Source organism: Protopterus annectens, chromosome 2.part1, assembly GCF_019279795.1.
Source record: "Protopterus annectens isolate FY-2018-M chromosome 2.part1, PAN1.0, whole genome shotgun sequence".
NCBI classification, from domain to species: Eukaryota; Metazoa; Chordata; order Ceratodontiformes; family Protopteridae; genus Protopterus; species Protopterus annectens.
The window spans coordinates 1,421,296,379-1,421,311,221 of record NC_056729.1 but is presented as its reverse complement, the minus strand read 5'-3'; the positions used below and the strand labels follow the sequence as shown (position 1 = coordinate 1,421,311,221).

The 14,843-nt window shown below is 38.6% G+C and overlaps 1 protein-coding gene across 1 annotated transcript in view; it reads left to right on the top strand.

Moving 5' to 3' along the window:
• CFAP99 (cilia and flagella associated protein 99) overlaps positions 1-14,843 on the top strand; it is a 1,556,346-nt gene that overhangs the window by 289,717 nt on the left and 1,251,786 nt on the right. The window contains exon 3 of the mRNA XM_044062893.1: positions 9,462-9,606. Within this exon, the coding sequence (XP_043918828.1) occupies positions 9,462-9,606 (145 nt within the window). The remainder of the gene's footprint in view (positions 1-9,461; positions 9,607-14,843) is intronic.

Sequence of the window (14,843 nt, the reverse complement as noted above, 5' to 3'; positions counted from 1 at the left end):
CTGAATTTTCGGATGCCAGTATTGGGATTTGTGAAAAGACAGCTTCTTTGTTGGAGAGACAGTGGAGAGATCAGATTTCTCTAAATCGAGGTCTCCCATTCTTTCTTCCTACCCATACTTAATTTGTAACAACAGATGCCTCAGATTTTGCAAGGGGAGCTAAATCAATGGGAGTACCAGCCTGTGACATGTATTCTTTAGAACAAAAAGTCAGGCCAAAGATCATAAATGTGAAAGGAATGTTAGCTCTGATTCCTGCCACAAAATCTCTTCATCATCTGTGGTCTCCAGGGCTTTTGCAGGTGATTACAGACAATACCACAGTGTTATGGTACTTGAATAAACAGGGGGGCAGCAAGTATTACCCTCTGTGCAGGTTGGCTGTGGTAGCTTGGGAGATAGCAATTCATCACAATCTTACTTTCAAAATGTCTTACATTCCATCAGCGCAAAATGTAGACAAGCTGAGTAGGGCAAGGGCAGATCCTCAGAAATGCAAATAGAATGAGGGGGTCTTCCAGGATTTGTCCAGTTGTGGGGAGCACCTCAAATAGATCTGTTTGTCTCCTTTTAAAACAGACAACTAAAATTCTGCTTCAGAACCCCTTACAGGAAGGTCTGGAAAGCAGATGCTTTTTCATTCTTGTGGATGGGAATGTTCCTACATGCATTTTCACCTCTTCAACTGATACCCAGGGTCTTTATGAAGATTCAGCAGGACTCTCAAAAGATTACTGTGGTGACCCACTTTTGGCCCATGCATCAGTAATTCTTCCTTTTTATAGACTTAGTCAAGGGCAATTGCTACATGCTTCCCCACAGACTGGGTCTTCTCATAGGTTTATAGGCTTATAGGAGATTACTAGGCTAACGGCTCAAGAGCCCTTACAAGCTTAGCCAGTTTTAATCAGATTTTACTAAAATTTCTATCCCTAGGAGAAAGATAACAAGGGTCAGCAAGTGGGGTTTTGACAATTTTTACAGACTGCCTCTGTCCGTAATGGAGAGGGGTGCCACCCCAGGAGTGAAGTTGTGATTTCTCATCCATTAGTCCAGATTGCACTTGAAGATGGTCAGGGAAGGGTTCTGTTTTGTGTGAATAGGAAGCCTATTCCAGAGAGAGGCAATCTCGAAGACACATATCTGTCTCTCCAGCATGATCTGTTCATGTCAGAGATAAGGTTTTGATCCTTGGAGTGGGTGACTCTCATGCAGTTAGTTTTGTGAATATGCAAGATTTCCATCAGGGCTGGGTCAGAGACTGCCTTGTAAGTCAGGCATAGTTCAACCCCTCAGTATTTAGTAGGAAACTGAATACTGTGATAGGGTTTTTAATCGGTCCACATACGACATGTTAGTTATACCCTGCATTTGTTTGCTGAGAAATCTCTGAGGATGCTCCAAGTGTTGCAGGAGCCTGCTGAAGTACAGGCCAAATGGTGCATCGTACTCGATTATTGGTCTGATCAGGGCTGTGTACAGTGGTACTATGACATTCTTAGATCTGGATGCCATGACCTTACATATAAGCTGAGCTACATAGAAGGATTTTCTCATCACAGTGGGCACATAGTGATTAAAGTTCAAATTACTCTCTATCTGAGTACCCAGATCTGTCACTAATGGGTCCACTGTTTGGGGTGGTGCTATCATTGTTGTAATTTGCACGGGTATTTCATTTCCCAAAGGGTATTATTATACACTTGTTTACATTTAGTTTGACTCCATGGCTCTGACATCAATCATTAGTCTGCATCAGACCTTTCTGTAGGATATCAACATCATTTGGGGAGTCAGTGGTTGCCCCCAATGTGCAGTCGTCAGCAAACTTGGTCAGCCAAAGCCCATCTACATTTGCCTTAACATCTGAGAAGTATATCCCAAACAAAAGGAGACCCAGCACTGAGCCTTGTGGTACACCTCTGGTGACTGGCCTCCTAGTGGATGTGGATCCCCCCACTTTAACAACATGTCCTATCCATGAGACATTTGGCTATTCATCTTGTGACATAATGGTTTATGCCCAATTTTGTGAGTTTATCTATAATACCCAACTGGGGTATTGTGTCACATGACTTGGCCAAGTCAACGTAGGTGGTATGCACAATCTTATCCTCATTCATAGCCTTGGTGACCTTCTCCAAGGAGTCCACCAGAATGAGCAGGCAGTACGTACTCTTGATGAAGCCCAACTGGTTTGGGTCTAGGGTCTGGGGATTTCCTATGTCATTGTTAATCAGATCCATGATTATCCTTTCCATAGCCTTGCAAAAGACTTATGGGTTTGTAGTTCCGTGGGTCTGTTGATGGTCTCCCCTTGTGCCCAGGGATGACTGTTGCTCTCCTCCCCTCTACTGGGACAAAGCCTGTCTGGAGATTCTGGTTAAACAGAGATCTGAGTGGGTCTGCTAGATCATGTTTTAAGCTATTTAATAGGCACCCTGGGATTCCATCAGGAACCCTTGATGCCATGTTTCTAGCTTTAGAGAGTGCAGTGACAACCTGTTCTTTTCTGATAACAGGCAAAGAAATGGTAGGGGGTATTTTCTAGGAAGCAACTGGAGGTGGTGAAGAGGTGAAATCTGAGCTGAATTTATCGGCCAGCAGGTTTGCTATTTCTTCTGGCTGAGTAAAGGTAGTGTCATCTATAGCCAGCTCAGCAAATTGTTGAGTATTTCCCTTAAGATTTCAGACATAACTAAAAATTTCTTTGTGGTTATGCTTTGCTTGTGAGGCTATTTTAATCTTATATTTAGCTTTTGAAGACTTGATTATTTTCCTGATTTGCCTGAGACTAATGAGGGTTTTTTTTTCTCTCTTGTGCACCCTCCCACTTATGTCTAGACAGGAAATTTTTACTTCTGTTGTATAGTCTATTTTCTGCCAGGGGACCACCAGAGTGACTTGTTTTTCTGGCTAGACTTGGGTTTGGTTTGGTCAGGTACAGCCATTTCTATACAATTGTTTAAGTAGTTGTACAGGGCATTCATCTATAATTCTGTATAGGCCTCTGTGTTTTTCGGGTTAGGGGGAGCTTTAAAATTACCTATGCTATCACTTAAAAGAAGTAATTTTCCTTGCAAAAATTCTTTAGGGTTTTAGGGTATGATGGGGTTCTGCTGTTACATTTATTTCAAAGGAGACTGATTTACAATCTTTTCTTACCAATGAAGACTTATGCTGGGGGGGGGGTGCAATGCTCCCCCATGTTTGTGGGTACTATGTAAAGGATATTTGAGCCCCTAGTGGGAGTGCAGACCATTTGTTCCAGAGCATTTGCATTAACAAAGTCCAGGAATCTTTGAGCCTGCATGTTAGTGGTTGGGTATGTTTCCCATTTTTATGGAGGGTGAAGTTAAACTCATCCATGAGTAGTGAGTTGAGCTGAATTGTAAGTAATCCTAGTAACTTGCGTTATACAGAGTGGTTTTCATGGTTAATGATAGCTAGCAATGATATGGTGAGAGATACTGCCTGTGGTCAGCTGGACATAGTATAGCTCAAGCTTGACTAATCTAGAGGTGTGATTGTTTTTTATGTAAATGTAAACACCTCCTCCTCCTCTCATGTTTTCCTTTTTAGAGGGTGGTCTGAAAGGGTGATAGGCATTGTAGCTTCGCACTGCTGGGGTACTTTCCTCAGCCTTAAACCACACCTCACTAACTGCAGAGATGCCTGCATTCTCCAGGGTGAGGAGAACTTCCAGGAGTGCAGTAACTTGTTAAGACTCCAGCACTGAATGGTAGTACTGTCAGTTTGGCATTAGAAGAATTTGTTAGATTGGTAGGTCTGTTGGTTTGGCACAGTGGGGGGGACTAATGCTTTGGCCAGTATTCGAAAAACTAGCAGCAGAAAATGCAAACCATCTCTGGCAAAGCAGTGTAGTCTGTCGATCACGCCATCCCATGCTGACAAATACTGGATCCTCTCAGAAAGACACCAGTAGCTAAGCCAATTATTGAAGTCAATCATTTTCTGTTTGTACTGTGGTATAATTCGTGGTGAGGGTAGAATGCTGCTCAGTGCGAGGCTCATACAATCCTGTGACACATATTCAGAGAGGTCCATCATGTCTCTCTGGTACTTGTGGTTGAGTGACCTGAGTGTCTGCATGATCTGGCGAATCCTGGCCTCTGACAGGCAACTGACTATTACCCTCTCTTTATCCAACCTGGTAAGGTGGGGCATCTGTGTGTCTCACAATGGATTCTATTATGACCAAGATGTTTGAATGTGTAGTGTTTCACTTAAGGGGCTTGCTTGTGGAGACACTGATGTGTATTTTTATGTGTAGTGGTTGGTGTTGACTTAGTTCTGTTTAAATGTAATTTCTGAAGGCAGTGTACTGGAGGCCTCCGAGGTTTTGATAAGTTACTTGTGAGTACCTCAGTAAATGTGGGTTTATGTATTGCGACCTTATTTAGTAAGAGAAATGATGTGTTTGTGCTGACAACCTGTCATTTGATTTTCTCAGTATGTGAGAATCATGTCTCAATTTTCATAGTGTAACTATATCTCTCACATACTGTGTTTGTTTGTTTCAGGATTAAGTGGTTGCCAGTATACATGAGACAATTGCTACATTGCCTCAGGATGTCCATGTCCACCAGGCTGGCCACAGAGATAGCAGGAAAGTGCCTATTCATGGTTTTGGATTTTTTACTATGGGTTTAACCAGGGAGAAGAGTGGGGAGATTTAACTGGACTGGGATGGCAGTACAAAGGCAAAGAATGGGTGCTATACTCAGTATGAACTGCAACTATCCAACAAGGAGATGCTGCACTGTGCACATCTCAGATGTTTCTCGAGCAGTAGGGGACTGGGGAAGTTTGCAGAGATAGGTATTCTAAAGGAAATTTTAACTTGAAATCATTTGCTTCTTCACAGGGCATTACTAACCTCTGCTGCAGGGAGTGCAGCCTAGTGCAAACATTGGGCTTATATAGAATCAGAAAAGTAAGTTTTAAAACAGCAAGGTCTACAGACTATTCAGGAAAACACACAAGAAGCTTTCAGCCAGCAGCCACCAGTACAGATAGGATTGCTACAGCACACGTCTGCAACAAGAGAGCAGTCAGAAAATCCTCTTAATATAAAAATAATGGTTTTAGAGTTCAGGTGCAGAGAAACCACAGAAACTAGATACTACAGTGCTGTAAAACTAGCAGACACAATGTAATTAAGTACTACAGCAGCAGTGGAAACAGTTCAGCTTTGAAACACTACTAAAGTACGATAAATGTACTAATTAATATGAGATTCTTATGAAATGCAGTAAAAATAATCAGCAGAACTGCAAAATGGTACTTGTTTTTGTTCTTTTAGCAGCAGATGGCTGTAAATATAGCAGACTGTCTGTAACTCTCAGATGAAGTAGCCAAACCAGGAGCAGCTATGAAGAACTGAGCCTAAGTAAAGTACTAGACTGACTGCCTTTGTGGTTCATTTTAAGCCTAGCTTATTTCAGTTAGTGAGAATAAAACCCTGTACCTGCTCTCTATAAGGTAAACATCTTAACCATTATGTCATCCCCCAATTCCCAACTCTTGTCATGCAAGACAGGAGGAATTTTATTCTCCCCAGTCTAAAACAACTGCAGTGACTTCCTGGGTAATTCAGTTTTGATATGTTAGGTATCTTGTTTCAGTGAATGTGCAGCAGGTACTAAAGGAGGCAGGAAAGCCTGCTACTATGAAATCTTATTTTTCTAAATGGAAAAGATTTACTAGTTGGTGCCATAATAACCACCGGGATCCATTTGGTATTCTGTACAACTGGTTCTTTAATATTTGTATGAATTATTCTCCTCTGGCCTTTCTTATTCCTCTTTCAAGTTCAGCATGTCTATTAAAAACTATCTGCGTGAATCCACACAATGGCTATAATAGCACTAAATAAATTCTCCAATGATATAGATAATGGTTAAGCCCTTTCATCTTTAATATATGCAAGAGTTCATCAGAACAAAAATACATAATTGCATATTTCATTTATATGTACTACCTCACGTTGCATGCCCTCTTTCAGCCAATAAATAGATATAATCAAATTTATCATGAATTAACTTATATTAACTTAATGTGCCCATAAACATAAAACAAACATAACAAGAAAACACTATAATACATTTAACTAAACAAGAAAATCACATGACTTTTATAACCTTGCAAACCTTAATTTCTACACACTGATGATGGAAATAGCATCATTCAAACCAGGGACAGACCTTGCATACAATATAAGCTGCCAGTGCATTTCTCTATATTTGATTTTCTTTTCCCATGATCTGCCCATGGTATTAGGTTGAATCTGCTCCAAAAAAAAAAAAAAAAAAAAAATTAAAGGAATTCAGTGCACATATCTTAGTGTGTTCATGCAATATATTAGTTTCTACCTGATGAAAAATATCACAGGTGTGTTCATATATTCTTTTTTTAACAAGTGCTCAATTTTCCCAGTGTAAAACACTGAGCATTTTTTTTTTTACAAAAAGCAATATACATAAACTCCTTAGTGGATCTGTTATAACCGTTAGCCTTAATCTTAGTATTTCTGTGGACTAGATATATTTCCTCAGTGTTAAATGTATAGTGGTATTTATGACACCCCCACAACTAAAGGTGCCTAATTTGGGTGTATTGGTACTATCATCAAGCTTATCTCTCTCCAATATTTCTTTAATATTCTTATTCCTTTTATAAACATAGCTTGGTTTAGCAGAAAGCATACTCAACAATTTAGGAAAATGTGTAAACATGACCCAGAACATATCAACAATATGTCTTACTTCCCTTTCATCTTGATTATACATTAAGGCAAAGGCAGTAGTATAATCTAATTATTCTGTCTTGATGGGGGAGGCTATTCATTTCTCTTGTCCAAAATAAGGTTATATTTATAACGCCACCCATCTAATATCTCTTTGTTTTATTTTATTTTAAGTATTAGATCTTTAGGATAAACACTTTCAATAAATTTGTAATAAATCGTTCTCAGTCAAAAGCTCATTATAATCAGATATCATATGAGCATATCTACTCATGGATCCTTCCCTTTCATCTGACTTTTTGGTCAAGCATTTCTTGAAAAGGGTTTTGCATGTTAGACCACCAAGAAAACAGGTAGCACCTACTTGGAATCTTAACTTTGTGCTAGAAAAATTAACTATGTCTCCATTTAAACTAGCTTATCAATCTGATTTATGGTTCATGATTTGGAAGACTTTATTAAATATTTCTCTGATATCTGCAAGGTGAGCATGTGAGTTGCAAGTGCTCATGGTTGGGTGAATTCTTTTTGGCTTTCCATAGAAACAGGGTCACAGAACAACTCTATCACTAATGCCAAAAGTTATTTTGAATCTAGCCATTGATGTCCCTGTTTTCTATCCCAAACCTAAAAATCAGGATGAAATTATTCTTCATACTCTGGATATGTACAGGTAACTCAAGTATTATCTTGACAGAATCAAGTCCTTTAGGAAAGAAGAAAAGCTGTTTATGTCCTGTGATGGGACAAAGAAAGAGTAACCCATGTCAAAACAGACTATTTTGAGATGACTGACTCATGCTATTGTTTTTTGTTATTCCCACCATGGTGGATCATTTTCAGGCAAGGTCAAGGTGTACTCTAATAGAGCTTTGCCTTTAGTGGTATAATTGAAAGGGGTGGACTCTAAAACAATTCTAGAGGCAGCTGCGTATTCTTCTGTGTGTACGTGTACAAGACATTACAAACTGTTTTCCTTTTCCAGATCCAGAACAGGCTTTACTAGGACATGGATACTAATCCTTCCTCCTCCCAGGTTAGACAGCATATGGTAATTTACACATATTGGTAAGGCTGTTGCACCAGTGACTTATTATGAACATAGTGCGGTTGTGTAATTTGCACTTATCATACCTGTAGATGTTTGATGAAATCACTGCTGCTGCTGCTGCTGCCACACCCTTTCTCTCTTCATCCCCCTTTTTTCTGAATATAGTTATGTTTCAGATAAAGTTATGTGTTCCCAACTTTGCTTTTTGTCAGGACTGCAGGATGTCTCCTTTTGGGGCAAGAAAGTCCTGAAAGATTTTGGTGCCCAGGCTGCTGTATTCTCTCATCAAAGCTTGAACCACAGCAACCTTGGCACATGTGGAGGGAAACAAAGACTTTGAAGGACTGGCAGGCTGTTATATCCTTGGCAAGACATAATGCATATAGCTATGGCTACTGCAGGAGTGATGTCATCAAACCTCTGCTGTAACGGTAAGTGCAATTTACACAGCTGTATTTTTTCCTCCTGACGTATTTTCCTGACAATGTCTGATGCAACTTTTAGTTTGGACTATATACAGCATCTGAGCTGGATGAAAGTAAACAACAGCCTAATTCAGACCTTATTTGTATTTTCTAGAAATGCTGCTTAAAATATTTTGTTGGTTACTGTTACTGATTCCATTTGCTGTGTATGGTGTGCTAGTGTTTCATAAGCAGCATCCCTTCATTTTAAAATGATTGGCTTGTCTATGTTTCTCTTTGTTTTCTCTATGTCAAAACTGTGGAGAACATTACTTGTTAAAGCTACATTTACCTGTAGCAGTAAGGATCACCCTCAGTAAAGAGCATCCTTGCATTTTAAATTGATTAACTTGTCTATATTTCACTTTGTTTTTCCCATGTTAAAGCTGTGGAATAAATTACTTGTTAAAGATGAATTTACCTGTAGCAGTAATATATTATATATTTTTTTACCTTCCCACAGCTGACCATCAGTTACCACCAGCTTCTCTCCCTGTTCATGAGTCCAGTGATCCCACCTTAACCTTTCCCAGGCTTAACCCAACCAACATCTGAGATTGGCGAGGAGGTAGAGGATGGTGGTGGTGCAACAGCATACTGCTGCTGGGGAGTGTGCACTAACCATACTACCTCGCTGCATCCTTGTGAACAACTCTATGGCTTCCTTGTGGAAGTGCTTGTTTCATCCCATTGACTAAGTGGTATACTGCTTGCAGCACAGAGCTTACCAGGCTCTTAATGCCGCTACTGCAATGAGCCTAGGCTGCCTCCCTTACCCCAGCATGGGAGAACTGGTGTTGGCAGCTCACTCCCATCCTTCCCTTCAACAACTATGCTGCTAGTTGAATGTAGGTTGTGCAGGACAGAGGCAGATCTTTATCTCTCTGCACCATGGAGCAGGGTTCTGAGTCATTGTCTTCAGCAAATTACACAAACCATAAAGGGAACTTGTTTTGGTTTATAATGGTCATTAATTTTGTGTACTTTAGGTTTTGTTAACAATAGCTGCAATACACATATCCTCAGTTTTCATTAATTATATAATATCCACGTTGCAAATGGCAAAATACAGTTGCTGGGGGTGTTTCCCTCCATGTTTACCCTGTATACCTATACTGTTGTTATGATTCAAAGGTATGTATTTATTATTTACTGTTAGCTGTTCATTTTTCCACAGGAACTGTATGCAACAGAAGAAGCATTTGTCCTGGAAGTTCTAGCAGGCTGCATTCAATACAGATCATTGTTGGATGTTGTTGTAGAAGCATTTTATGTCCGTGATGGAATAAACTGCCTTTTATCAGAACGTAACCTCTTTAATGGTATGTAATTATCTATAAATGCTAATCTTATTTCATGACTGATTGATAATGTCAGAAAGAAGCAGTCTAATTTCATTGACTTACAGGCTTGGGGGCATTTCTGAATGCCTTCTGTGTACCAAATACAGAAAAATGTATTATTCTTGTAGTGTCTGAGTAACAAAGTCAAATAAAATTAAACTGCAAGCACATGGAACTCCATACCTTCTCTTCACAGTATATTTTGTTTACTTTGAGAAATATGCGAGTGACAAGGACAGATACCCAACAGTGCCTGCAACACAGATTAAACTGATGAAGTTGTTGACTTGATGGAGACTGGGACTGTGTATTTATGATTGTGAACCTATGTGCACAATCAAGGGATAGTACAGCATAGTCTGACATGTAAATACATTACCAGATGAATGCTACCAGATTTATAGATGTACACAGAGAGAGAACAGTCACTGAAGTACTAGTTTGAAAGAGCTGTTAGACCCAACTACTTAATATTTTCACTAGTTCTAGAGTAATTCACTGAAAAGTAAGCTACACGAAAATGTAATTCACTGAAAAAAATCTAAAAAGGGTTTTCTGTGAATACAAGAAAAATAAACAATCAAAAATGTGTATTACTTTACTTATTTATTTCCATTTTGTTTACTGGGAGAGTCTGACTGGGTTGCACAAAACTCAGTAAAAGTCTGGGGAGAAAAGCTCTGTTATAGTGTAGTAACAGTAATTCATAACATACAGTATAGTGTTTACTTTATAAGTTACACTGACTTCAGTATGTCATAAAGCACACAAACATGCATTGTGAGAGTAACACATATAGTATTTACAGAGATATCATATGTGGTAGGGAAAGCAATACAAACTGCTGCCATAGTTTGTCACACTATGAGATTTAGATACTTCATTGACAAAGATTCACATAAGAAATTTTGGATACAGTGCAAAACATTATTTACATCAGAAGGATATACAACTATGCCAAACCCGAGTGGAATTCCAAGACAACTTAAAAGTTCACTTAGATCAGAAGCTGTAGGAAATGCATATAAGCCTGGGGGTGTGTTGTAGTCGAAATCACCAGGCAAACAGCAGTATTGCATTATAGTTTTGTAGAAGTTCTGGCTTGCAAGGAAGAAATAGAAAATATTTTTATCCGAGGGATAAAACCTTCACTTTAACTCTCCCGATGTGGAGGGGGGGGTCTAGGCCCCACTCCCTACTTATTTAATATTACTTCATGCTGCACCTTCTTGGGAAAAATAGAAACAATCACCAGAACTGATACCTACTTAACAGTACTTTAGTTTTATTTATGAATAATAACGAAAGCAATGCCATACATTAGAAACTGCCTGATCATTGATGCCCCCCCACACACACTTTTTATTTCAGATATTTTTATTTTCACATATATAGTTTCCATGTAGGTATAATGCTGTAATTTCTACTTTTCTCTGTCCAGTGTTGTTGAATTGCATTTGATTCCTCTGGAAACCACTTGAATAGCTGACGTTATCCACAGTCTGCTAGACAAATGGGGAGCACAAGTTGATTGCCAGGTCTGTCTTCTGTACACATACACACACTTATCTCATGCACACCTAATCCATTTACTGTATGTCTTTGAAATGTGGGAGGAGATCAAGAGTACCAGGATCAAGCCCCCATGAACACAGGGAGGACATGCAGACTCCACATAGAAGGCATCTCACCTGAGAATTGAACTAGATAGCCTCTTGCTGTGAAGCAGCAATACTGATTGTGATGAAGGAGATCCTGCCAGCACAGCTAGCTGGAATTTTGTAAATAATTATATGCCATTGGTGAATATCAAAATTTATTTTTATTTATTTATTTATTTCACATTTGTTAACTGGTTTAGTCCAACTGAGTTTGCAATCAAACCCATTTTCAGTGGAGACCTGAGGGGAAAAGCCCCAGCAAGCATACGTAAAGCTAAAGTGATAATATACAAATATTAAATAATAATCACAACACAAGATAATTGTAAAAAAGAAAAGGTTATTAACTATTTGCATTGCATTGTTAGTAAGCAACCTATTTTCAGTGGAGTAATTTATATAAGATGCCTGTGTTACAAATGTATTAGAACTCTTATGTCATGTCTATATCAAACTGCTCTGTACAGATGTTTGTGTTGAAAAGGGTTGTTGTAAAAGGACTGTGTTTAAAAAGTATCCACAGTGTGCACTATTGGAGGAAAAGAGAAATGTACATGTACTATTGTAACTGTTTAAATGTATAATTTTAATAGTGGAAACTGGGATACAGGAGGTTAACCTCAGTCTAATAAACCTTAGAACAACATCTGAAATTAAATTACTTTATAGGATGCAATAAAGAGGCTATCTCAGAAAATTTCAATGCAGCTAGAGACTCAGAGTCTGCACTAGGAAGCTTTCTGCATTGCCGTTGAAGTGAACTAATTGTTACTTTTGAAGCATGAAGGAATAGAATTGTTTTATGACTTCCAGCATCTGCCAAAGATCTGAGGAAAAGCACTTGTCTGTATATTTTTACAGGTAGATGCTAAATACTGCTATCTTGTAGCAATGGGGGTTTTGGCCTGGGTACTAGAAGTCAGATGACCATAAATGATGTAATTCTGAAAGCTATCTCAGCAGTAATATTTTAGATATTAACTTGAGAAGTCTCTTAGTGAGACAGAGCATTCTGTATTCATTTTTGGACTTGACAAGAACCCTTTACCACAACACCTGCCTTGCTCTAATGAAGTAAGTTTCTAGGGAAAAGTATAACTATCGTAGATACAGTCAGGAATATAGTAAAGCTTAGTTTAGATGTTTTTCTTTATTTGTGTGAGGCTGTACTGCAATGTTATTTTAAATATTTCCTGTGGTTTTGAACTCTGATGTCATATGAATATATATTGGCTTGTTCTTTTATTATTTATTATTTATTATTAAATATATTTAAACCTTTCATTGTGGCTGATCTGTATAGAGATATTGAGAGTACTTGCATATTTATTTGGTGACACTGTGTGGGCCACTCGTAATAGCCTTGCTCTTGCTCAAAATACCATTGTATTAATATTAACATTACAAAGTAAAATTGGACAGTCTTTGTTAAGTACCCTAAAGTAACTGATAAGGAATGACTAGTGGCAGTGATCAGAAGGTGGCATAGCTAGTAAACCTGTGCCAGCCTTTCTCAGGTGTGTGTGTGTGTGTGTGTGTGTGCACGTGTGTGTGTGTGTGTGTGTGTGTGTGTGTGTGTGTGTGTGTGTGTGTGTGTGTGTGTGTGTGTGCAAATCAAACCTCAAAGAGTGCCTGTGGGGAGTCTTACTAGGGATCTGGAGGAAGAGGGAGAAACCAGCCCTGGACTGACTGTGGTCTCTGTGTGCTCTTAACGGAAATTGCACTTGATGCAAAGAGCTGCATCTGGAAATACTGTGTGTGTGTTCTTGTCATCCTCTCAGTGAACATCATCCACTGTTGCCAGTGGTGAGGATTGAGGCTTCTTGATTACTGGTCTAGTGGAGGGTTGTTACACTGATCACTGCACTACTGCACTGTCCTGCTTTCTCTAATTAACTACAGTAAAGGAGGTACAAACCTTTATTATAAAAAGATAATACTTTTCTTTGTTTTCAGTTTCTTACAGATTACTTAAACATGACGTGTGTCTGGTTTTCCCTGTGTCATTTGGCCCATTTCTCTTTGAATGTTTGTTTTTCAATTATTACCTCCATTTAGGTAATACAAAGTTGGGTAATATGATTATAATCCAAGATAAAAGAAAATACACCACTCCACATCCAGAGGCATAAAACAAAACAAATTTAATGAAGTAGATAAGCGCTTTCACACAAAAATACGTGCTTCATCAGATCACAACATAAACCAGTGCACCATACACTATTTAAATAAAAAAGCCAGTACAATAATCAACATACAACCAATGAGCAGCAGCAAACAATTATGCAATTACATTCAAACTTAAAACAAAGAGGGTAAAACTTCATTCATTGTTTTCTTTAAAAAGACCCCATCCTTTTAAAACAGGTTTAATGGAAGTTATTCCATTAATACCTGGAAGCTTTTCAGCTTGCAATCGAATAATCCACCACAGCTCACGTGTTTCTGTGTAATTCTTAAGATCACCCCCTCTTACACTGGGTCTCACCAATTCTACCACCCTAAATCCAAAGACGTGTTCCACGCCATGTTCAAAACAATGTTTTGCTAGTGCATTGTGTAAGTGGTGTCTGTTAATACTATATAGATGTTCCCTAATATGCTCCATAAGGGATCTATTTGTCTTCCCTATATAGAAACAGCTGCACTTCCTGCAACTAGCCAGATAAATCAAATCCTTACTTCTACCATTAGCTTGTACTCTAAAGTCATATCTGATCTTAGTGGCTGGATGGACAAAACCACATGAAACATCTATACTACTGCAAAAACCACAGCCCATACACATAGTCGTTCCAACCTGTCTATCTCCACTGTCTCCAACTACTATAGATCTATTCTTATAACATAACTGTCGTTTGAGATTTTTCCTTTTCTTAAAGACAAAATGGGGTCTATCTCCCACCACCTCTTTCAAACCATCATCTAGGTGCAGAATAGACCAATTGTCTCTTACTATATGCAGAACACTGTTAACATCACAGGTATAATATAAAGAGAGAAACACATCTCTATTAGTGCATATAGGTCCTTCTATAGCAGAGCTAGCATCCCTTCGAAGATGATAGTTGTTAGAATAAAAAGGGCTGGCTCTGTTCTTTCTCTCTAAAAAACCCTCATTCAGTCCTATATCAATCTCACGTCTATTATACCCCCTAGATAAGAATTCTTCCTTCAGTTTTTCCATGTCTGTATGGAACAAACCATCCTTGTTATTAAGATGGGAAATATGCATACCCTGTCCCTGGACCACATTCCTAAATATGTGTTCAGGGTGCATGCTACTACGATGGAGCATGGTATTCCTTTTACAATCCTTTCTATATAATGTAGTAGTCAATTTATTATGTTCATCTACAATCAATTTGATGTCCAGAAAATCAATCTCACTACGAGAATACTTACATGTAAACCTCAAGAATGGAACTGTCCCATTAACAGTAATACATGAGCCTCATTATTTCTAGACCTGATACGGTCAATGACCATAAAGCTGAAAAACCCTGTTGAGTGTTTAAGTATATGTTTATATAGAGAACTCGAACCTTTCTTATT